Genomic DNA, 24,422 nt, shown 5'->3' on the forward strand with positions numbered 1-24,422 from the left:
TTCATCTAAAAAATCCAGCAAATCTTCAATTGCTATAATTATTATAGTTATTCGTTTAGACTTTAGTTAGGCTCTTCTTTATTTTAGAGAGATTTTTTATATATTTATTAGGCTAGACATTCTTAAACTAATATTGACAAATTTTTATTGGTTTTAGTTGAATGATATGTAACCGTTGACTCATGTAGAGATGGAAAAAAAAATACATATAAAAAATTTCCTCGATATATTTCATGTATGTCATAAGATATTATCTTCGATCTAAAATAAAATCAAAATATTATATTAAAAAAAAAATCAAAAATTGATTATTTAAAGTATTTTTTCTTATTAAAAAAATTAAAATAAAAACTACGAACCAAGAACAATGTTAAAATAACAATATTTATTTGTAGTTAGCAATAGTATTTACCATATTTATTTGTAGTTAACAATAGTATTTTACTTTACAAAGAATAAAATAACGTCTTTCGTTTATAATTGGCAAATTATTTTTAGGTTGTGTCAGATGCACTACAACTAGTTTATTTTTCGAGTTTTTAAATTGTAATGTTTGACAAATCAAAAAAAATAGTTTGTAAACTATCTTTTTAAAAACCTATTTATACCAGTTTTTCAAAGTTTTTTTAAAATATCTCAAATATATCCCTAATTAACTATAAAAAAAAACATTTTTTTAAATATCAGTTTACATCTTTAACTTATCTTTTCAGTTAATTTTTAGTAAATGATATTTTTATCAACTAATTATAGGAAAATTGTATTTTTAACAAAAAGTTATATATTATCGACGTGATAAAACCATTTGGTAACTAAAATGCAAAATCTTTTAAGATTGGGTACCAAATTGTAACTAGTCCTTTGTCTTTTCCACTACGTTGCTTTTAACCCATTTTTTACTCTCCTTTTTTAATTAATTTGTAAGACCCACTTCATCCATCCAACAAATATATTAATGGAATCATTGCTACAAACCGGATAATTTGGCCGATCAAACCTACATGGAAAGCCGCCGGAACTCTACCACAGTCGTTGGTTTTAGCCTCCTCCCCTCCGAGCTCATCCATTACATAATTCTCCGGCTAGCTTTACCTGACATCTTCCACTTAAAATCCGTCAACAAATTCATTACATCAGTGATCGCCGACCAAGATTTCGCCCGTGATTATAATCTCCGATCAAGCTCCTCCACCTGGCTTTTTGTATACAAGAAGAGGTGGCACCGTGATCCGGTGGTGGTTCATGGGTTTACTCAATCCTCCGAGCGGTGGTTTAAGGTGATGATCGGAGATATTTTGAAGCCGGTGACTCCTCCAGGTGAAGATCTTTATTTCTTGACGGCGGCCGGTAACTTTTTTCTTTTTGCTTTGAATTGCAGCCGGGAAGTTATTTCCGTTGACCCTATAGCCAAAACAGTCAAAAGAATCCCTCAAAGCCCATTGGGGCCACGTGGCACTTCCTCCTGGAGGAGGTCCGGTATCAAACTGTTAGCGGGCCCATCCGGGTCGGGTCAATTTCGGTTTTTGTTTGCGGAAATGGTTGATAATAACCCTACCTTGTTTGAGTATGATTCTACTACAAACAAGTGGAAGTCAACCATAGCAAGGGAGAATAATGTAAATTTAACGCATAACAATGTCAAAGACAAAAACCGTATATTCCTAAGCGCGTCAAACGGGCCTAATACAAGTATTGTCATTTCTGTCGGGTGTGACATAAATGATCCTTTGGTTGTACGTCCAAGATTTACTGCAGTTCCTGAGGATGGTGAATTAGCCGTTGGATTTAGTTGGGGCAGTGTAATCAATCGATTACACATCTACGGTGATGGACGGATGCTGATTGTTCGATCAGGATCCGTTGGTTTGAATGATTCAAGTCGCAGAATTAGAGTCTTAAAACATATAGAATTATGGGGGTTGAGCCCAAATGGAAGTCAGTGGGCTTTTGTTTCATCGATCCCAAATTGGCTAATTGATGAAATAAAAAAGCCCTATGGGGTTATGATGGGATGCTTGGAGGAGCGAAAAGATACAATTAGGGTTATCTTGATGTCAAACTTTGAAGGTGCTTGGGACATTATTTGGCTCGGGTTTGACTTAGTAAAGTCAAAATGGTTTCGTGTGTCACTTCCTGTGTTCAACATGGAGGGCTCGAACATGGCCGGGGTCACCTTTTCCTCTGGGCTAACGATCGCTTAGATCGAATTGTTTGGGTTCATCTGACTTTTGTGTATTATGTATAAATGGTTTTTCAGATCATGTTTAAAATTACGATTATTAAACCAAATAAGTGGAAAGAGCTAGTTGGGTTGTATGATGTACTTTGCAACGACCAATGTAATTCAATAGATGCTAAAGAGTCTTTCCTTATTTTAGACATCCATGTATATCAAAATATAACTTAATGCAAAATAAATAATCGGCCCTAAAGTTTATTTGTCTACATGCCAAGAAGACGACCCAGAATAATCTCCAAATCAACCCGACAAATGTATGAGAAAAATCCAACCAAGGCCTAGATAACTATAAGAGTGGAAACATTTTAGTCTTTTAGTTTGTCATTGAAATCAACACCATTTTGAAAGAAGGCCTCAACTAAAGCCCACTTTTCATTGTTTCGGAAATGAAGAATCAAACAGATACGAATACCATTTACGTAAAAACAAAATGAACATAATTAACCATAATGAAACTTTATTTAATAAAATGTAAACGCTATTAAATTAGTTGATGATGTTTTAACATAACACGACTTTATTTTTGCTCTTGTCACTTGTAAGGTTATTAGACATGATTTTACCGTGTATATATATATATATATATATATATATATATATATATATATATATATATATATATATATATATATATATATATTCGTGTTATCTTCAGCGTCACGATATTTCCTTTCTCTTCCTTCACATTCTTTATCACCTAGAAAATTATTACCTCGCACCCTGCTAACTTTTTCGTTTTCCATTTTAATAAATGTGTAAGTTGTAGAAAAATAATTAATTAATTAATAAAAATCCATAAGTTTTATTAATGTAAACTAAAATAATAAAAGTTACATAATAATAATTAGTCGAATGACTAAAACATAATAATATGTAAAAGAAAAACCTAAGCATCCTATCCTTTTTTGGTATTTCTGTTTTAATGCTAACGACGTGTTAAGTTCAATACTCAATAGATAATCGTGCTTGACATCAACAATTTCAAATATTTGACATGTTGATTTTCTTCGGGTGCTTTTTCACTGTTACACAAATTTTCTTTTTCAAACTTCGAATGTACGTTAAAATTCGAATTAAAATCTTGGACTCCACCATCCTCTATAATTGTTCACTGATTTTGGATCTTGATAAACTAGACAAACAAGCTTTCATTTTGGCTTTATCCCCACTGATCGGGCAGGTAGGTTCTTTAATTTCAAGTTTCTCATCATCGTCAGTCAAAATCTCAACTAGCATTCGACAAAGTTGTATAATTAAATCTAGATGTTTTTGATCATTTTGAAGCGCAATTTGTACAATCCGTCGTTGACACCAAATTCCATTTTGAGAATTTTGTGACAACATCCCAAAACTTTGTATATTTGAACGTGTTCCCCTTATTTTACCTCGTTGTATATCAGGTGATGCAACAAAAATGTTTTCGTCACTTTGACTGCTTTGAAGTTGATTGTGTTAGTAGGTATACATTATGTTGATTTTTTGTGACTATTATGTTTATGTCTAGAAATTTTGTGGGTATATTGTCTTTCGAACGGTACTCGCCACAACTTATTTTGATGAAAACACTTTCTAATGTTGTTCCTTCATTTATTATCATGGGTGCTGTTACATTTGAGGAGATTTGACGAATCCAATAATCCTTCAAAAAAAAAAAACTATTTCGTCAAACTCGATAGAAAACTTATTATCACGAGTAAAACTTACAAAAATAGGATTTTTGATGATTTGTTGGGTTATAAGGACATTTTTTAGAGATAAGATACTAAACGGATTATGACTAAAAGTGGTGTTACGTGTGTATGTGACAAGAATTTGAGATCCATCGCCTCCTCATACTTAAAAAGAATTGAACTTATTGCTAAAAGAAGGAAGTATACTTGAGTCAACATGAAGATGAGATGTTTCCTCGAAGTCCATGTACCTATCTGCGTTCCATGGGTGGTTATTGAGGTTCATTATACTAAAGGGTTGGAGAAGAGCAGTGTGTTGAACATTGTCGGAAGGGTATGGATGAAGGGTCTGTTGTCCAACGAAAAAAGCTTGAGAGTGAAGCTATTGGGCTGATCCAAAGAAGGTGGGCCATTGGACCATTGGTATGGTTGTTGACGTTTGGCTGCAACATTGGGATGCATGTAGGTCGATGCTGGTGTTGGAAGGAGTCTGTTGTCGGTTGATCGAGGTGGAGTAGGGTGGTCATTGAGGTTCATTACCGTTATTTCTATTGTCACAATTGGAATTGAACCCCCAATTTGAGTGATTGGCATTGAGAGTGGTAGGAGAAGGTGAATTGTCAAGATGAGACGCTTGGACATATCGATATGGCACTTGTTCCATATGTTGCTCATTAAGGAGCAACATGTATCTTGCCTAAAAAACATGGTAAATGGAGATGGGTGCATGATAAAATTTGGAAGATAACTCGTTGATGATGTACATCACCAAGTTCTTTTTCAGTATGATGACATCGACGTTGTTAAGAAGATAGGCTAGGGTTTTTTTTTTATCTAAGTGTAATATTTCATGATTGAAGAGTAACTAATAACGATGTTACGGAGTTTGAAGTTTGTTATCAAGTTGAATCGTTTTGGCATCCTTGTTTACACAAAAGAGATCTTTCCATACTTGGCATATTGTGGTGTCTTTCTTCAAAATCATTTGAGTAATATGGAAGAATCTGTCATATGGTACACATTATAAATGGTTTGACATGTACCAAAAAAAGTTTTTGCCTTTTGGCAAGAATTTTCCATATCACACAAAACCAAAATTTTAACTATGACATCCACAAGACATATAAAAAGCTCTATTATTTATATTAAGCAATCGTTTTTAAACACCTTGGTGTTTACTTTTCATATTTGCCCCATTATCATACCCTTGACTACGAACATAATTAATATCCAAATCAAGAGATTTTAGGACATCTTGTAAACATTAAAAAGACCTAGACCGGGTGTATCTTCTACAATTAAAAATTCTAAAAAATAATCTTCAACTTTTAATGGAACACTTTCCAAATCTACACATCTTATAATCAAAAGTCATTTATTCTTGGTGACTAGCATCCAGAGTACAATCAAGAATTATAGAAAAATATTTTGCCTTTTTGATTTTTTTAATAATTGCACATTTTACCTCGGATGCTAACATTTCAATTAATTCATTTTGAATTTTATGACTAAAATAATGATTATGTGTTTCTTTGTCTTGAATCATTCGAAAATGTTCTTTCATTACCGGATCCCACTCTGCAATCGATTCAATTACACTTAAAAAATTGTCATTTGAGTTTTCATAAATTTTTTCATTTGTATCACGAAAAGCCAAGTTATTTTTTGCTAAAAATTTTCCAACAAAAATAATTCTAACCATAACTTCTTTCCAATGTTCGGTATCTTTTTTTTTTTTTTTTTTTTTAATCATTTCTTAAATTTCTTTGTCAATTGTTTCGTTTTTATTTAACCTAATTCGCGTTTCATTCCAAGTTCTTAAATTATCCATATGATCGGAACTATTTTCATGTTGTTTTAATGTTTCACTAAGATGTTTCCAATCTTTAATTCCTTCGGTTTCTAAACTACTTTTAGTTCGAACGGTTTTAAACAACTTACAACAAAAACAAAAAACTTTATCAAGTTCTTTTGAATACACTAACCATTTTCTATCAAAAGAATCACAATTTCTTAATTTCCGAATAAAAAAATCAAACGAAAAAATGTCTACCAAGTGAATCTTTTGGAAAAATTGTGTTGGTATCAACTTCTCTATTTGGCCCATTTTCTATTAGTAAATCTTTCATTTTTGAATCTAAATTATCCCATACTTTAGGATCAAAAATATTAAAATCACTTGGTTTATCTTTATCAAAAAAAAAAAAATCATTTTTTTTCAAAATCATTGGAAATATCAACCGAATCATTAGAAGTACTAGGTGGAACATTAAAATTATTAACCGGATCATTAGAATTTTGATTTCTAACAAAATATTTATTCAAAGACCCTCTGAATTGATTAGCATCTTCTTGTTCTTTTCTTTTTCTTTTTCTATTTTGAGCACCCGATGGTTGCTTTCGGGGAAACATGTTTAAAAATCAGCAAATCTAGTTATAAAAGCTAAGCAAAGAAAAAATAATAATAAATCTAATTATAAAAACTAAGCAAAGAAAGATACAACCTGACCAAAGTTTTCATTTTTATTTCCCACTTTGAAGATGTCTATTATCTGAAAAATATAACATAAAATTAGAAATACAAATCCATTTTGAACAACTACTGACTAATAGCACTACAATGAAATAAATATATACCTTTCAAGAGACTAAAATAAACAAAAATCAGCCTCCCAAGTCCTGGTTCACATCACAGAAACAAGAATAAAACTTTAGAAAAGTAATTCACAAATTTGTATCATAAACAAACCATAGTAATCAAAAACTATACCTGAAGTAAACCATAAATCTAATATACCAAACAATAGAACTTGATGCTCGAATTTGTATCAGAAACAAAAGATGACTTTTTTGTTGGATTACTGATGCAATCCAGCAGGTAATAAAAAAAATTCCTGAATCCTAAAACAAACAGATGGTTGATGGCAGCAAGTTTAGAGGTGATAGATTCATGCAGCAGGTTTGGTGTTCAAATAGAAATTTAAAAAAATCACTTGAAGAAAAATAAAAAACTTACCCTAATCAGTTGAAGAGTAGAGGATGAGAAAAGAATTCAGAAACCAAGAAACCACACAGGTCTTTCGTTCCTACAACAAATCAAAATAATCAATTACTCATATTAAGAATAAAGAACTGATGATTGATGGCAGCAAGTTTACGTATTTAGCAAAATCACAATCAATTGAAGAAAACTCACCCAAAAATCGAGTGGATGAGAATAGAAATCGGCAATCAGGTCTCCAGTCTCCAGGTTGTGTTTGATTTCTCCAGCCTTCGGGTTGTGTTTGATATCTTCGAACTTAGTAATTAGTAATCAAGAATCAGAGATGAAGATCGATTGAATGTATCAGACTATTAGTTTTAGAGAAGATTGAATAAGAAATTGAGAGTAGGGAATGGGAATCGGCAAATCATACCACAAAACACATACTTCAGTCGATTTGAACATTCATCGACTCCTCGAACTCTCCATTGTCCGCTTTTCAAAATTTTTAGTTTTTTCATTTGACGATTGACAATTACATTCTCATAGTTCGCGCTCAATAATCGGTAGTGATGTCCCAATGTTGCCGATCATTATTTATTATTGGAGTGGAGTAATTGGACTAAATTTTTGGGCCAAAATTACACACATACACACACACATATATACATATATATATATATATATATATATATATATATATATATATATATATATATATATACAGGGCTTAGGGAATATGTGGCTGTTGTTGGTGATTTTAGTGTGACCATGTCATTTTAAGTAACTGGAACTAACATGTGAACTAAGGGGTTTCATGATTTGTACTAGTCGGGGGTCCGGGGGCAGCGCCCCCGGGTCCGGGGTTTCCAAAGGGGCAATGCCCCTTTTGCGGGGTCTAGGGGCAGCGCCCCTAGCGGGGTCCAAGGGGCAGAGCCCCTGGCTGGGGAATTTTGTCTATGAGATTCCTTTGTGGTCTAAACCAATAGCACCTATTTCTATCCTTTGTGATAGTGTTGCCGCTTTGGCTAAGGCATATAGCCAGGTTTATAATGGCAAGTCTAGAAACCTAAGTGTTAGACATAGTATGATTAGACAACTAATCATGAATGGTGTGATTTCGGTTGAGTTTGTGAAATCGCAACATAATTTGGCAGATCACTTGACTAAAGGTCTGACAAGAGACTTAGTGCACAAGTCTGTAATCGGGATGAGATTAAAGTCCATTTAATTCTATAATGATGAGACACCCAATTCCCTCCTAATATAATGTTAGGAGTTGAATTCAACGTGGAAAGCTCATAGTTATAGATTGGAACACATGAAGTATTCATCCTAGGTATGTGTTCGGTTCTGCAAGTTAACCAGGTTGAAGTTTAACTTCTTAATAATTCCTTTGATAAATGTATGTGCAGATACATGGAAAGGAGTTACCTACGTGATTGTGAAGTGTAGCCGCATTTCAAGAGGTTGTGGACTTGACCTTGATACGATCATGAGAGGATTAGGACACACGACTTTATAATAGTGTCAAGTTGTATTATGCTAGAAATTCAATAAACTAGTATGTATTTTACTTTCTGGTATTCAAATGGGTTGACGGGTTCAATTCGTAGAACACCCTGATTCTCGAATATTTGCAATTGTATGATACTAAGTGGAAATTCAATCGTTTCGATATTTTCATTATGTACTAGTTTGGTTTGTTGTTGATAAGGTTATTTTTGTTCAAGGGTTACACTAAAATGAGGGAGGATTGTTAGTGATTTTAGTGTCACCATGTCATTTTAAGTAACTGGAACTAACATGTCAACTAAGGGGTTTCATGATTTGTACTCTAATTCATGTACGGGTTTGTGCGGAGTGCACGTATGTATAAGATCGAGTCAGAAGCCGGTTTAACGACTAGTCGGGGGTTCGGGGGCAGCGCCCCCGGGTCCGGGGTTTCCAAAGGGGCAGCCCCCCTTTGGCGGGGTCTAAGGACAGCGCCCCTAGCGGGGTCCAAGGGGCAGAGCCCCTCACCGAATTTTGCATGTGGGAACATAATGGAAAATTCAATTTCTTGAGGGTGATTATGGTAAAACTAATGAAATTCGTTAGTTTTTGGTAACCCTAATCCGGATTAATATTACTTGCTTCCTAAGCAAGTAATGACGGCCCAACCCTAATGAAACCCTAATTGTGTTTAGTATATAAACAACTCTTCGTTTCCAGAAGACGCACATTTTTAGCTCTCGTTCTTCATCACACATTCACAGAACCTTTTAGCATAATAGCTTACGTTGTCTGTGCCTAGAAATGTAGGTGTCCGCTTGGATTATCCTAGGCTGAATTTTTTGTAACCCAGGCATAGGGTAGAAATATTAGTTCGGAAAGTGATTTTACGATCCAAGCTGGTATCCAGATCTCCACTGCAAACCCTAATCTTCCAGACAACTGTTATGTACTTAATATTAGGTATAGAACAATACAAAACGATGTAGTTTTAATAAAATGCAATCAAATCTCTCTACCATCTTTCTTCTATCCTCTATTAGATAAGATTATAGCCTATAATCTTGTTTAATAGAGGATAGAAGAAAGACGGTAAAGAGATGTGATGGCATTTTATTAAAACTACGTCGTTTTTTATGGTTTTATACTTAATATTAGGTATATAACAACCACATATTCCCTAAGTCATATATATATATATATATATATATATATATATATATATATATATATATATAGGGAAAAGTGAATATACCCTTAAGGATATATAAGTTTAGGTACCCAAACTCACTATAATTAGTTGTTTTGTTTGATATATTCATTATAATGTTATTAAACTTCAACTTTAACTTGATTTACTTTGAAAATTTTCGAAATTTCACTATTGTTTTCCTCTTATATCACTTATTTTTTGCCAAACACATATTAGGTTATATATATTAGAGTTGAAAATGAAAATTATGTAAGAGGAAGATAAAGGTGAAATTTATAAAAATCTTAGAATTAAATCAAGTTAAAAGTTGAATTATAAGAATATTGGACAATTACAATGTACATATATGATACAAAACAACATAGTATAGTGAGTTTGGGTACCTAAGCTTATATACCCTTAAAGGTATATTCACTTTTCCAATATATATATATATATATATATATATATATATATATATATATATATATATATATATATATATATATATATATATATATATATATATATATATATATATATATATACTTGTATAGAAAATATACCCCAATTTTTTTGATGTCTTGGGCTTAAGCCCAACTTGCTCATGTAGTTGAGCTGGCCTGTTGTTTGGCTGCTTGTTGTTTACACCATTAAGATGATCAAACACTATGTATTTAATATAATGAGTTAGAAAGAATTCACGCCAAGTGTCACAATTTAAACGATCAACATCTGATGTGAGTGGGATATGCGTTTTTATGTTCGTAATCCCTTAAGATTGGTATTGACGACCATTGAAATAAGAGAAATGAGGGAAGAAGAGTTAAAGATGATATCGATAGAGAAAGGTGTCGATAGATGGGCTAGGGGTATGAAAGTGAACGTTAGGATACATGCAATCTTGTTATTTTTTCCCATAATTAAAAATATTACATTCCACCAATATAAATATGGATACAATACTAAAGTACTAAATACAAATGGGTTGCTATACAAAGGACTACACAAAAATACGTACAAATGTATAAAACACAATATAAGAAATACATCTAACAAAGCGGTTATAGGACATTTGTTTTGTGTATGAGATGAGAACGGATTTTTCTCAAACGTGATTATTTGAATACCTAGAAACTGTGTGTGAAAATATTAAAGTTTAAAAAATGCTCACATTCAAACATGAAATTTTAATTTGAACTTGTATCAATCAATCATTCCTACATAAGTAATTAAATAGTGGATTTGTAATTTGTTTGCTTTTAATCAAACCTTAAAAATTATTTTACATAAATAATAGTCTTAAATCGATTGTAATTAGATTGCTATTAAACCATTTAGTGAGTGGATATGTTTTTGGTCTCAATGTTTTCTAGTTATCAAAATCATCTAAAAATATCATTCAGATTTGATTTGTTCAAAAAACGCATCCAAATAAGGTCAAAAACACCACCAAACTACATATTTTGTTTAAATATCAATTTTGGTTTGTTTAGAAAACATTATCCAAGTAAAGTCTTTGTTAAAAAAAAACACTAACAAATTATACGTGTTGTTCAAATGTTACACATTAAGTAATTATAATATGTTGTTGCATGATATAAAATGAATTGGCGTAATTATTTTTGACTTGACATAATAATAGGTGATATGACATTAATTGATATATTTTTCATTTAAAAATCAATGTAAGGCTCCTTATGATCAGATGGCTGAAATTTGTGAAAAAAATGGGATAAATGTCTTTAAGTAGCCGAAGGACTGAAATTTAGAAAAACTGAAAGATGTGTAAGAGTTTGAAATCCATTCCGTTTAGTCATGACCTTTGACATCCATTACAGTTTGGTCATGACTTATTGCTAGGCAATATGTAAATAACAAGTAAATTTCACCATACTAGAAATTGTCAAAAATATTCATCAAGGTATTGTGTAGTCACGCTACAAATTGACATATATATTCAAGATGTCAGATGATATTTACCATCATCGGGCCCTACATCTATATTATTAACGTTAATTGATAAAAATACTTACTTTAAGGAATTAGACGTCATTAGGCACACCTTGCAACCGTCTGTGGGTAAAATTTAAACATAATTTATAATTTATTGGTGTTTTTTATAAAAAAAAAATTGATTTTATGATATTTTTTGAACAGACCAAAGTTAAAAGTTGTTTTTGTAAATGATTTTATAGTTGTCTTTCATTTTCCCTATTGATATCTTTGCTCTATGAGAAAGTTTATACGAAAATACAAATATTTTACAAAAACGAAAAGAACCAATAAAAAATCTACATCTCATCTATGTTGAATTTTTAAATTTCAATTTCAATTATAAGTATTAAGGACATAAATGTAATTAACAAATTTTACATAACTTCCTTAATTAGTTTCTCATGATATAAAACCATAATATGGTTTAGTTGTCTTATATATTTTGGAATGTTTAAGTATTTTTGAAATTCAATTATTTTTCATTACAAACTCAACAAATTATGCTTATCATTATCGACATTTACAAAGAGATAAAAATTAAAATATCAATATTTTAATCTTTCTGCATCTATGAATACAATCTCAACACACTTGATTATCAACTACTATTATATGTTTCAAAAACTTGAATTAAATATTAAATCTTATGTTTAATACTTTAATTAAATAATATTTTTAACTTGTAATGAACTAGTTAAGAGATATTGTCAATTTCTTGGATGCTGTTAAAATTTTTGGTTTGATCAAATGTTAGACTTTTTATATAATCGTTAAAACTACATATAAAATTTTATATACATGTTATGATTAAATATACAAGGAGTCTCGAAGGCCATTTAAAAAAAGTACAAAGTATTCGTACAAAGCAAATTTGTAGAGATTTCGAATAAGCCAATTATTGCAAATCACACAACATTTACAATAACTATTTGTTCGTGAGCCCCCCTTTTCAACCCCCTTTATGAGTTTTAACCGTCTGACTTGAATGAACTTATGACTGAATTCAATCTCAATATGGCTATCGCAGAATAGCAAATGAATTGTTGGAGTAATCGAGACCAAACTAACAACAAGCCTGCAACATTCAGGTATATTTACACTAAATCAACAATTAATCAATATTTGGAAATTGCAAATAAACATAAAACATATGTAAAATAACTAATAGATATATTTTTGTGTTACGAGGTCATTGCTAGGGAATATAAGATCTCTACTTTTTGGTTGCCCCTTGTGGACATAAATAAAACAACCAAAGTAGTGCCTTCAGAGACAAATGTGAAGAAAACATGGGAATTGCAATTTTAATAAATTCAAGTGGATTAATATTATACTCAAGAAAGGTAGTTGAAGTCTTTTTAATTAAATAGCATGTTGAAAAATTTTCATACAGTGATGTAACGCCCGTAGATTCGGGCTAGTCAATTTAGAGGTAATAGGGATCGAAAATAACTTTTCGAAAAAAAGATTATTTAGAATAAATAATCTTAACCAAGTTGTGGAATATGTCACAAGGTTTCCATACATATAAAGAACGCCGAAATCCGAGTTATAACGAAGAAGTTATAGTCCGTCGAAGTTTTACGGCAAAACCGGCACGGCACCGGGAAGCGTAAATAGTGAATTTACGATAGAGAGAGATTTATCCTTAGCAATCTAAATGAAAGTAGTATAATATATTAAACTAAGAGCGTCGATAAAAAAGAACGCCCGAATCTGACTTCGTATGAGGAAGTTATGATTTTTCTAAGATTCGGCTTAGCAGTGTACAGCCCGAAACTCGAATTTTAGTTCGAGCGGTTTTTGGCTTACGCGACCTAAATGCGAGTTGAAGGTCTCATTAATAGGAACTCAACGGTAAAAAGACAGACGAAAACGGAGTCCGTATGAAGGGGTTATGATATCTTCGCGGTCATTTAACAGTCTAAACGCCTCCTACTGTTAAATTTGAGATCGGTCGAGAATTAGCCGACGGAGTCTAAATGAAAGTTGTAGATCTTGATTTTACCTATGCGTGGATATAAAGAACGTCGAAAACGGAGCTCGTATGCGAAAGTTATGATTTTTCTAAGTTTGAAGGCTGATACGCGATAGGAGGTGACGTGGCACCACCAGAATTGGACACGTGGCACCACCAGAAGGTTGCCACATGCACCAACTCGGCGAGTCCATCAGATTTCTCCCCTATAAATAGAGGTGTAGGTTCCATTCACTCTCACACCTTCAACCCTCTTCTTTCTCTCTCTAAGCCTCCCTAACCCCCTAAAGCCTAGTAACTCCCTAGCACGAGGCGGAAGCTCCAGAGCGCCCGACGGCTCCGAGAAAAGAGCCTTTTGGCTCGGGAAACGATGCTCCAGCGAAGCCCGGTTTTGCGAAAAACCCGCTGTAAGTGAGCTACGCCTACGCTAGTTTTAATATAGCTTCTAATTAATTATAGTAACATTATTAGGACCTTAAAATAATTGTTTGGGCTATTATTATGAGTTATATTGAGTGTTATTTAACGCTTATATAATAATAATAATAATAATAATAATAATAATAATAATAATAATAATAATAATAATAATAATAATAGCTATACTATTAATTAGTCGCGGTTATCGTTAGACTAAACCCTAGTGGTGTTGATACTAGGTTTTATCGAAGGAAATTGTGTTAAGAGTATCGAAGCGCTGTCCGAGTGTTGAGTCACCACCTATCAGGTGAGTGCATAGTCCCTTTCATCTTACACATAGATATGAAGTATTTTAATATAAATTACGTGCGGTGTGTGCATATTGTCTGAATACTTGCTGTCTATGCTGGGTGAAAGATTTTATACATGTTTTAAATGATTTAAACTATATATGTATTTTATATCTACGAAAATGTTGGGGGTAAAACATGGGTAGATATAATAGATGAAATATGAGTTGGATGATGAGTTGAGAGGTGATATAGACTATGAGGTGTGGGTGAGAGGTGTACGATGTGAGAAGCCTTTTTCCCAAACGATGTCCCCGTCATTCAGCAGAGTATGGATGACAACCACGGACTATCCTAGATAGTCCAGTGGAACACTAGCAGGCTCGCAACCTGTAGGTGTTGTGAACGATGTGTTCACCCAGTGTACTCTAAACCTTGGTGATCATGCAGAATTGATACCTAGACCCTGGCGATCATGCAGACTTGATGCCAAAACCTTAGTGACTATGCAGACTTAGTGCCTATTATATAAATTCTGGCGACTATGCAGACTTAGTGCCTAAACCCCGGTGACGATGGACTTCGTGCCGATTCCTTAGGATGATCCTTAGGAATGTATGAACGAGGAATAGTTGATTCTTAGGGTAGATCCTTAAGAATAAAGCAGATAATGGGGATGGGTAATTGGGTTGATTGTTTGATTGTTTGAAAATAATAATTATATTATTGTGGGTTGAAAACCCTATGTACTCACCAGGTTTCCCAACCTGACCCACTCAGTTTATTTATATTACAGGTGTTGATATGAAGTCACATTACACTGAGAGATTTAAAGAGATGTAGATCACTAGTGTAAATAATTGTAAGTTCTATTTATGCTTATGTTTCTGTATTAACGATGACATCCCAAACGTTTTAAGATGAATAAAAATACGTTTCTTCGAAAATGTTTTAATAACGTATTTATCGTGTTTTTCTGGGAACAAATTCTGCAACCTTTTTATAAAATGAAGTACTCTGGTTTTTATAAAGCATAAACAAAAATCGGTCTTTTCTGGCCGTGATTTTGGGGATGTCACAAGTGTAGTCATAATACAACTCATGTAGTCATAATACATGGAGCAACCTTATTAGATGAGCAAAAACATGATGTCTTTATATATACTGCCAAAGATTTATTGTCTTCTTAATATGAATAGAAATGGATTAGCTTATTAAAAACAATTTGTTATATCAAAGATTTCTGAATAGTTCCATTTTGAATAATTATCTTGAAGCTCATTTCATAAACTTTTATCCTTGGGGTAGAGTCTATAATTAGAATAAATTATTTGATAAATGTAATAACTTGTACCTGTAATTGTCTTATTCGGAACCAAAGGATAAACATGGATATTTTTCTCAGACTTGAATTTCCACCTTCTTCCTCATTGAAAAATTTCAACTAGAATGCTTGTATTAACTTCTTGGATTTTCACTGCCTTTCACTTGTTTTTGCCCATGCCCGTATTTTCTCGAATTATACCCATCATCTAAAATCTCCTATGACGATCGATGATCAGTTGGGTAATTTGATTCAAAGCTCTTTTTCTGAAATGAATATTCTGATTCTACTAAATTTCTATCAACTTTGATTCTGGATTGTTGATAGATTTCCTGAAAAGTTGCAATCCAATTTGTGGTGAGTTCTTGAAGAATTAAAAACCCAATAAAAGATAAAGATATGAAATGCAATTACGACTAAGAAAAATGAATTAGGGCTACGAGGAACCCTAGGCACCAGGAGGAAGAAAGATGAGTAAAACGTTGAAATAGTGGTCGTTGATCAAATACAAAATATTAGAATAGGTGATTTCAGACATTTTCATATACAAGAACTCACCAATTTCAAAGAATGAGAGAGAGAGAGAAAGAGAGAGAGAGAGAATGACAAAGAAAGAAGGAGAATAATAGATGAGAATCAGACCTGTGGAAAGAACCGGTGGTGGCTAAGATGGCGGCAGCGAGCGGTAGTGGCTAGGACTACCAAAATAATACTTGTTGATTATTCAATCTACAATATATCGACTAATCATGAAATAAATGAATAATTCAAAATTCATCATCGATCACAATTACTAAATTTTTGAAAAAAATGAACCACGTCGGTTAGAACTTAGAACCACCGCAATCAACCGCCAAACCCTTTTTACCATCTTACCCTTATACATTAATTAAAACAAGTTAAATATTCAGAAAAAGCTTTTAATTCTATAATACATGTGTACTATTCTCATTGGAAGTTTTCATTTTCACAACATATATGTAACACCCCGACTCCCAAGTATAAGTTTTAAAGCATTTTGCACATGTTTATGGACTTACTGGATTAGTTGGTTGCCCCTAACTCGTCGTGTAGAGGCGGGTTAGCCCGCGTGGATTATTAGAGCTACTTGATGAGTTAGAGGACCCACACTCGATGAGCAGGAGCTGGAAGATGAAACCCTAATTTTTAGGGTTTACAACCTATTTAAAGGGCCTTAAGCCCTCACCTCTAGTCCCTTACCACATCTTGATCCATCATTCTGCATATGTAAATTTCATATTTTTTTAATTAAAAAAGGTACTTTTACCTAATTCTTTTGCCATTTCCCCTTTCCATTAATTTTGAAAAAAAAAAAAAAAATAGAGTGGTAGGAGTGTTACTATTCCCTACAAAATGTTAAGAATTAGGTGGTTAGAGAAAAAATGATGTGGCACCCAAATAGATGATGTGACAAGGTGCTAGGAGTGTTACCATCCCCTAGCCTTAAAGTGTAAACCTATGAAAATACAAAACTCTTATCACTTGAAGAAACAAGGTATTATACAGTTTGTATTTGCTTAGTTTTATTGTTATTAAGAAAGCTTGATTAAGAACTAACCAAGTAGTATTGTAATAAATGTATGATATATTGATATATAAATAGTTATGCCTCCTAGCTAAAATGATAAGCATGTTCCATAACTGGAGTAGACGAGCACTAGACAATGTGACTCTAGAATGTCCATGACTAGCTGACACTAAGTTAGACGACTGTGAAATGCTTTTAAGTTGATTTTTGTGATAGAATACATTCAAACATGAAACATGTTGAATTCTACGAGCACTAGACAATGTGACTCTAGAATGTCCATGACTAGCTGACACTAAGTTAGACGACTGTGAAATGCTTTTAAGTTGATTTTTGCGATAGAATACATTCAAACATGAAACATGTTGAATTCTACGTAGTTGGTACCTTGTAGGATGTTCACCGATAGCACTAGAAATCTTTAAATAGTTATTTTTCCTAGCTTAGCTCGTTGAATAAATAGATGACAATTTTTCTTTAAATTTTAACTTAATATTTCAATAAATTTAAAGGAAATCTCCAGAAAAGTCTTAAAATTTTAGTCAAATTTATGATAAAGTCTTAAACTATTTTTTTTTTTTATAGAAAAACACATAATACTGGTTAAAACTTCGAAAAAACTATTTTTCGGCCGGTATCGTAGATTTAGTTGATATTCTGTCTTTTTTCATTAGTTTGCTTAAAATTTTAGACTTTTCCGGAAACTACTTGATAACCAAAATATTGGGACTTTTCTGAAAATTAGCAAAACATTAATGGATACTATTATTAACAAATCATTCATAAACATAACAAACATTGTTCTTATAAAAAAGAAAATACATTTGTTGCTAATTTCTAGGAATAAATTGGTGGTCTAAGTACTCATCTATTGCTTATTGACCACAACAATCTCTCTACGTTCCTCCTATGCATCATTATGGGTAAAATGATGAGATGTACTCAGTAAGTGTTCCTCTAATGTTGATGTTCCTCTTATGTTGTTTAACCTAACTACCACTCAATATCCATACCTCACACGGTAACAACCATAGGCTAACACACATCTATCAAATGTGGAAAAGTGAGTCGTGAATTATAGTTTATATGGAAACAAGTGTAGGGTGATTATCTATTTAAATTGTCATTCAAACTTTATTTTTCACTACGTGTGTAATTTGATGGTTGTTACCGAATAATATATGGAGGTTAGGTGATATTTAGGTTAAAGAACATAATGAAAGATCTATATATTCAAGAATCATTATGTAAGTAGGCGAATACTCACACGTTGCGCAGAAACACCTATATAGTTGAAATTTTTATAAATACATGTTTCTTAAAATATAACAATAACGTTGTTAAATTTTATATGATGATTTGTATACTAAATTAATATAATATATTGATTATTTTGAATTATATGATAATATATACATCTACTATAACTGTATAATCTCAATCATTTGAGTGACCTCTGCCTGCGAGTTACTCATGAATAAAATCAAATATAATGTTTAATGTTATTTATAACTGTTGTTATTGTTAATTGATTTTTTTATAATTTATTTGCTTAACATTTTAATTTCTATCATTATACTTATTTAAAACATTAAACATTGTTTTTTTTTGATATTTTAAAGGAAACAATATAATTATTTATATAGAGTTGTTTTTAACAATTGTTATTGTTAGTTATTTTAAGCTACTTGTTTGCAAACTTTTTATGATTATAATAATATCTTTAGGAAATATTTTAGTTAAAATAAGATTATAATTTAGTTTTTGTATTTAACACTACAATTTATCACTTTTAACTATTCACAAAATATTTATTAGATTTTTTAAGTGGAATTGAAATTTATATTTAAGTTGATACTATCATGTTATATTCAAATTAACAATATAAGTATTTTATCTAAACTGCTCAAAAATTGTAGGTTTACCTGCAAGTTACTCATGAATAAAATTAAATATAAGGTTTAATGTTATTTATAGTTATTGTTATTGTTAATTAATTTTTTTAAATTTATTTGGTTAACATTTTAATTTTTATCATTATAATTATTTAAAATGTTAAACATTGTTTTTTTTCTAAGGTAACAATATAATCATTTATATAGAGTCATTATAATTAATTTTTTTATTTTAAAGTTACTCATTAATAAAATTAAATATAAGATTTAATGTTATTTATAATTGTTGTTATTGTTAATTAATTTTTTAAAATTTATTTGCTCAACATTTTAATTTCTATAATTATAATAATTTAAAATGTTAAACATTGTTTTTAGTTTATTTTAAAGGTAACAATATAAGCATTTATATAGAGTTATTTTTAATGGTTGTTATTGTAAGTTATTTTAGACTACTTATTTGCAAACTTTTAACGATTATAAAAATATATTTAAGAGATATTTTAGATAAATTAAGATTATAGTTTAGTTTTTCTATTTAACATTACAATTTATCACTTTTAACTATTCACAAAATATACGTTGAATTTTTTAAGTGGAACTGAAATTTATATTTAAGTTGACACTATAATGTTATATTTAAATTAACAATTTAAGTATCTTGTCTCAACTGTTCAAAAGTTGTAGCTTTACCTGTGATTTACTCACAAATAAAATTAAATATAAGGTTTAATGTTATTTATAGGTGTTGTTCTTGTTAATTAATTTTTTACAATTTATTTTCCTAACATTTTAATTTTTATCATTATAATTATTTAAAACATCAATCATTGTTTTTTTGATTTTAAAGGTAACAATATAATAATTTATATATAATTATTTTTAACTATTGTTATTGTAAGTTATTTTAAGCTACTTATTTGAAAACCTTTAACGATTATAAAAATATCTTTTTGAAATATTTTAGTTAAATGAGATTATAATTTATTTTTTGCATTTAGCACTATAATATATCACTTTTAACTATTCACAAAATTTTCATTGAGTTTTTTAACTGGAACTGAAATTTATATTAAAGTTGATACTGTAATGTTATTTAAATTAACAATTTAAGTTTTTTGTCTATACTATTCAAAAGTTGTAGTTTTAAACTGATAATGGTTTACATACAACAACATATTAAATCTAATAAATTAAGTATAATATGTTAAAAGTTAAAGACATAACTTTATAAGTAGAAGTAAATATATTATTTTAATATTGAAATTTAGTTTATTTATAATTGCACTTTATGATTGATATTTATTTAGCCTTATTAACGAACTTATAATCATTATTAGAAAGACACTATAATTTATCACTTTTAATTATTTACAAAGTATTCTTTGGGTTGTTTAAGTTAAACTAAAATTTATATTTTAAGTTGATCCTGTAATTTTATATTTAAATTTATAATTTAAGTATTTTATACAAATTGTTCAAAAATTGTAGCTTTAAAATGATAATGGTTTACATCAAAAAATATGTTAAAACTAATAATGATTATATTTTTGTTAATAAGATTAAATAGATATCAAACCTAAAGTGTAATCATATAAACTAAATTTCAATATTAAAAGAATATATTTACTTTTACTTATAAAGTTATGTTTTTAACTTTTAAAATATTATACTTAATTTATTAGTGAAAAAATATCGTAAATGGTCCCTGTGTTTTCAAAACTTTTGACAGATGGTCCCTATTGCTAACTCCGTTAACTTTTGTCCGTTAATCGAGGGGCATTTTAATCATTTCACACCACAGGGACCATTTATGATCTTTTCAGTTATTTTTTTAAAAACAGAAAAAACTAAATATAATTATTTAATATATAAAATCTCTCTCTCTCTCTCTCACTCAGAACACATATACATACATTAAAACCAATACTCCCTACAACCAAAATCTTTGTCTATGATCCATTCCTACCCCACCATTTCCCTTTCTCTTCTCATTTTTCTAAATCCACGAAATCGAGCTGCTCTAAGCATACCTGCAATTGAGAAAAGAAAATCAAAGCTGAGCAGATGAATGAAAAACCCTCACCCTTACTCTCTTCCATGGACAAAAACAAAATCAGATCAAGCAATCAGAATATCTAATCACATTAAGCAAGAAGTAACAAGTAAAAATAAAGAATTTTCTCTAATCTAATATGATCACGACTAGAAAACGCTCCAATTAATAAAAAAAATCATGAGATTCAGATCTTTAGATCTTTAACTGGTAGAAACCTACCAAAAACAAGATTCAAAGTACAGTAAATGGAGTTTGAGGAATTACCAAAATGAAAAGAAGATCAGAGAGAAGATGATTGAGATCAAAAGAAGCAGAAGTTGATATGGGAGAAGGACGTCGGGGAAGTTGAACCCTAGCCCTCAACTCTCTTTTGCTATGATAGATGCGCATCCACCATCGACCTCATCTGTTATCTTCAAGCCACCTTCTGCAACATCGACCATTCAACAACAAAATTGACATCAAGCCACCTTCAACGCAGGCAACAATTTTGTGGTTCAAGACTGCCACCGGAGAAGATGGATTTGTGGTTCAACATTCAGCGCCCCTATCTTCACCCGCCATTGCAAAGATCATCGCTGGAGCAGGTTCTGAAGTTTAGGTTTTAATTTCCACAAAGAAATCAAGCAAGTACAAACCCAAATCAAGTAAGAATGCAAATGAGTTATTTTGTTGACCTCAACAGGAGACGAGATAAAAGGTAATGGGATGCCGGAGATGCGGTGGGTACGAATATGTTACAGATGTGTGTGTATGTATCGGTGTGTGTTTATGTGTATGTGTATGCGTGAGAGAGAGAGAGAGAGGGGGTGGGACCCCCTTTGCATATTATTTTAATTTTTAAATTTTTTTGTTTAAAAAAAGTGAAAACATCATAAATGGTCCCTATGGTAATGAAATAACGAAAATGTCCTTCAGTTACAAAACTTAACGGAGTTAGGGATAAGGACCATCTGTGAAAAGTTTTGAAAGCACAGGGACCATTTATGAGATTTTTAAACCATGGGGACTAAGCTTCAAAATCTGGGAAAACACATGGACCATTTATGATGTTTTTTCTGGATGTAATGAAAGAAAAAATGTTTCATTTATAAGTATACATAGATTATATTTTCTAATAACATGTGATCCTCTAGTGTCACACCTAATAGAAAGTAGATATTTATTTATTGCGTATTAATAAATATTCTTAACTCTTGTATTTAGTTGAAGAACGTATATTGTACATCTCACTATGACACCCACAACGATACATAAGATAAACATAAAGAGTTTAAAGTTGTTAACAAACAATAGGTCTAGTCAACCATTCAATTCCTAGAAATTAGAAACAAATGTATTTCCTTTGTTTATAATAAAAAATATTTGTTATGTTTATAAACGATTTGCTAATAATAATATTCATTAATTCCATAATAATTTTCAAAAAAGTTTTAATATTTTGGTTATCGATTAATTTTTAAAAAAGTCCTAATATTTTGAGCAAACTTACAAAAAATGACAGAACACCGGCCAAAAAGGGTTTTTTCGAAGTTTTAGTCGGTATTTTGTGTTTTTTTATAAACAAAATTTAGTTTGAGACTTTTTCATAAATTTAACTAAAATTTTAAAACTTTTCTGAAGATTTCCCTAAATTTTAATACACTTACACAATTAAATTTATAATGTATGCAAAACATTGGGTATGGAAATATACATCGTCTAAAATTGGTTTCAATCAGAATATATGCTTCAACTAAAAAGTTAAAATTCGGCTATAAATCTTTGATTCGAACAAAACCAGTATGTTTCGTTTCAAACCACCTTTTTCATCGGTTCGTTTTTTAATCAATTTCATTTTGCATAAAAAGAATCGGTTTAATGTGCACTTCTATTTAGAAATGTATTAAATATATGATGTTTAAGTGTTTTTTTTAGAACCGACAAATAGTTAGAGAGTAATCTGATCTGATGGATTAAAAATATATAGCGGGCCACCAAAAGAGGCGACAGTTATCTTCAGAGGGAACGAATAATCGAACTCACGCCAATACATGAAAAATCCTCCACATGTTAGTGGGCCTATAACCTGGATGCATTACAACCTCTTAGGTTGGTGATCATTTGCTATAGGATGTTTTGGATGCATTACAACCTCTTAGGTTGGTGATCACTTGCTATAGGATGTTTAAGTACCATGCAATGGGCGTACACAAACCAATTAAAAATCTGATCCGACCATTTTGAGAAGCGAATTGTTTTTTTCCAACGAAGGCAAACTTGTTTTGGGTTTAATAAAATTTGCACGATTGTATATAATTTTATTATATGCAAAACTAATCTTTTTGCCATAACATAAGGTGCTTTTCGGTTATTCAAGATTGTTTATAGGGCAAAAATAATATTTTCATAGTTTTTTTTTTTTTTTTTTAATTTATTTTTTTTATTTTTAAAAGTGTCTTGGGACATCCCATCACGGGTCAAAACCTTTCAAGGAAAAGCCTCCAAATCCTTGAATAAACAACAATTTCAAAAGTATATCATCCAAACGATTGTTTTCCGACACCAAAAATCGGTTTTTGTACACTTTTTCTTCAAAACCAGTTTCGTCAAAACGGCACCTCGGATTAAATGGAGTCGAAATAATAAAAACCGGTATTTTTCAAAAGCAGTTCAAAGGGATACATATATTTGGACCAAACCGGTTTTTTTACAACCTCTATCATGAGACATGCTCACATGCATTCCCAACCTGGGCCATACACAAGTCCTAAATATTATATCTACAAAAATGAAAGTACGAAGCCCAAATATTGTATCTACAAGACTACAACAGTACAAAGTACAAACGCAAACTTGAAAAAGAGATGATGCATGAATAGTAATTGATCATAAAAAGAAGAGAAAACACAAATGTATATAATCTAATCAACCATTTTAGTAAAGGATAATGACTTGAAAGGATAACAAATTTTCGATTTTTATCACATTTAATCACTAAATTTTTTTTCGTTATCCATTTGTCATTGAACTATTGATAACGAAAAAAAGTTTAGTGGCAAATAGATAACGAAAAAAAATTTAGTGGCTAAATATGAACAAAATCGAAAGTTCGTTTCCCTCTAAAAAGTTCAATGACTAAATGTGAACAAACTTCTTCTTGTATTATATTTTAGCAATTTATTTATTTTTGTTAAATTGTAGCAACATTTGTTGATGAAGAAATCTATGAAATAAAAAAAAAACCCTGAAAATATATTTAAAAAAAAAACAAAAAACCAAAACCGAAATACAAAACCAAAGGTTTGACATTTTCCAAAATAAAAAAATAAAAATTTCCAATCTGATTTTG

The 24,422-nt window shown here is 30.9% G+C and overlaps 1 protein-coding gene across 1 annotated transcript; it reads left to right on the plus strand.

Annotated features, from left to right (window-relative positions):
• The first annotated feature begins 930 nt into the window (after positions 1–930).
• Positions 931–2,377, plus strand: LOC145044940 (GRAS family transcription factor family protein). Its single transcript, XM_078993295.1, has one exon. The coding sequence runs from the start codon at positions 1,002–1,004 to the stop codon at positions 2,199–2,201; it is 1,200 nt and encodes a 399-aa protein (XP_078849421.1). The 5' UTR covers positions 931–1,001; the 3' UTR covers positions 2,202–2,377.
• Positions 2,378–24,422: the final 22,045 nt, after the last annotated feature.

Source organism: Lactuca saligna, chromosome 5 (assembly GCF_052625555.1).
Source record: "Lactuca saligna cultivar CGN05327 chromosome 5, ASM5262555v1, whole genome shotgun sequence".
In the NCBI taxonomy this organism is placed as follows: domain Eukaryota; kingdom Viridiplantae; phylum Streptophyta; class Magnoliopsida; order Asterales; family Asteraceae; genus Lactuca; species Lactuca saligna.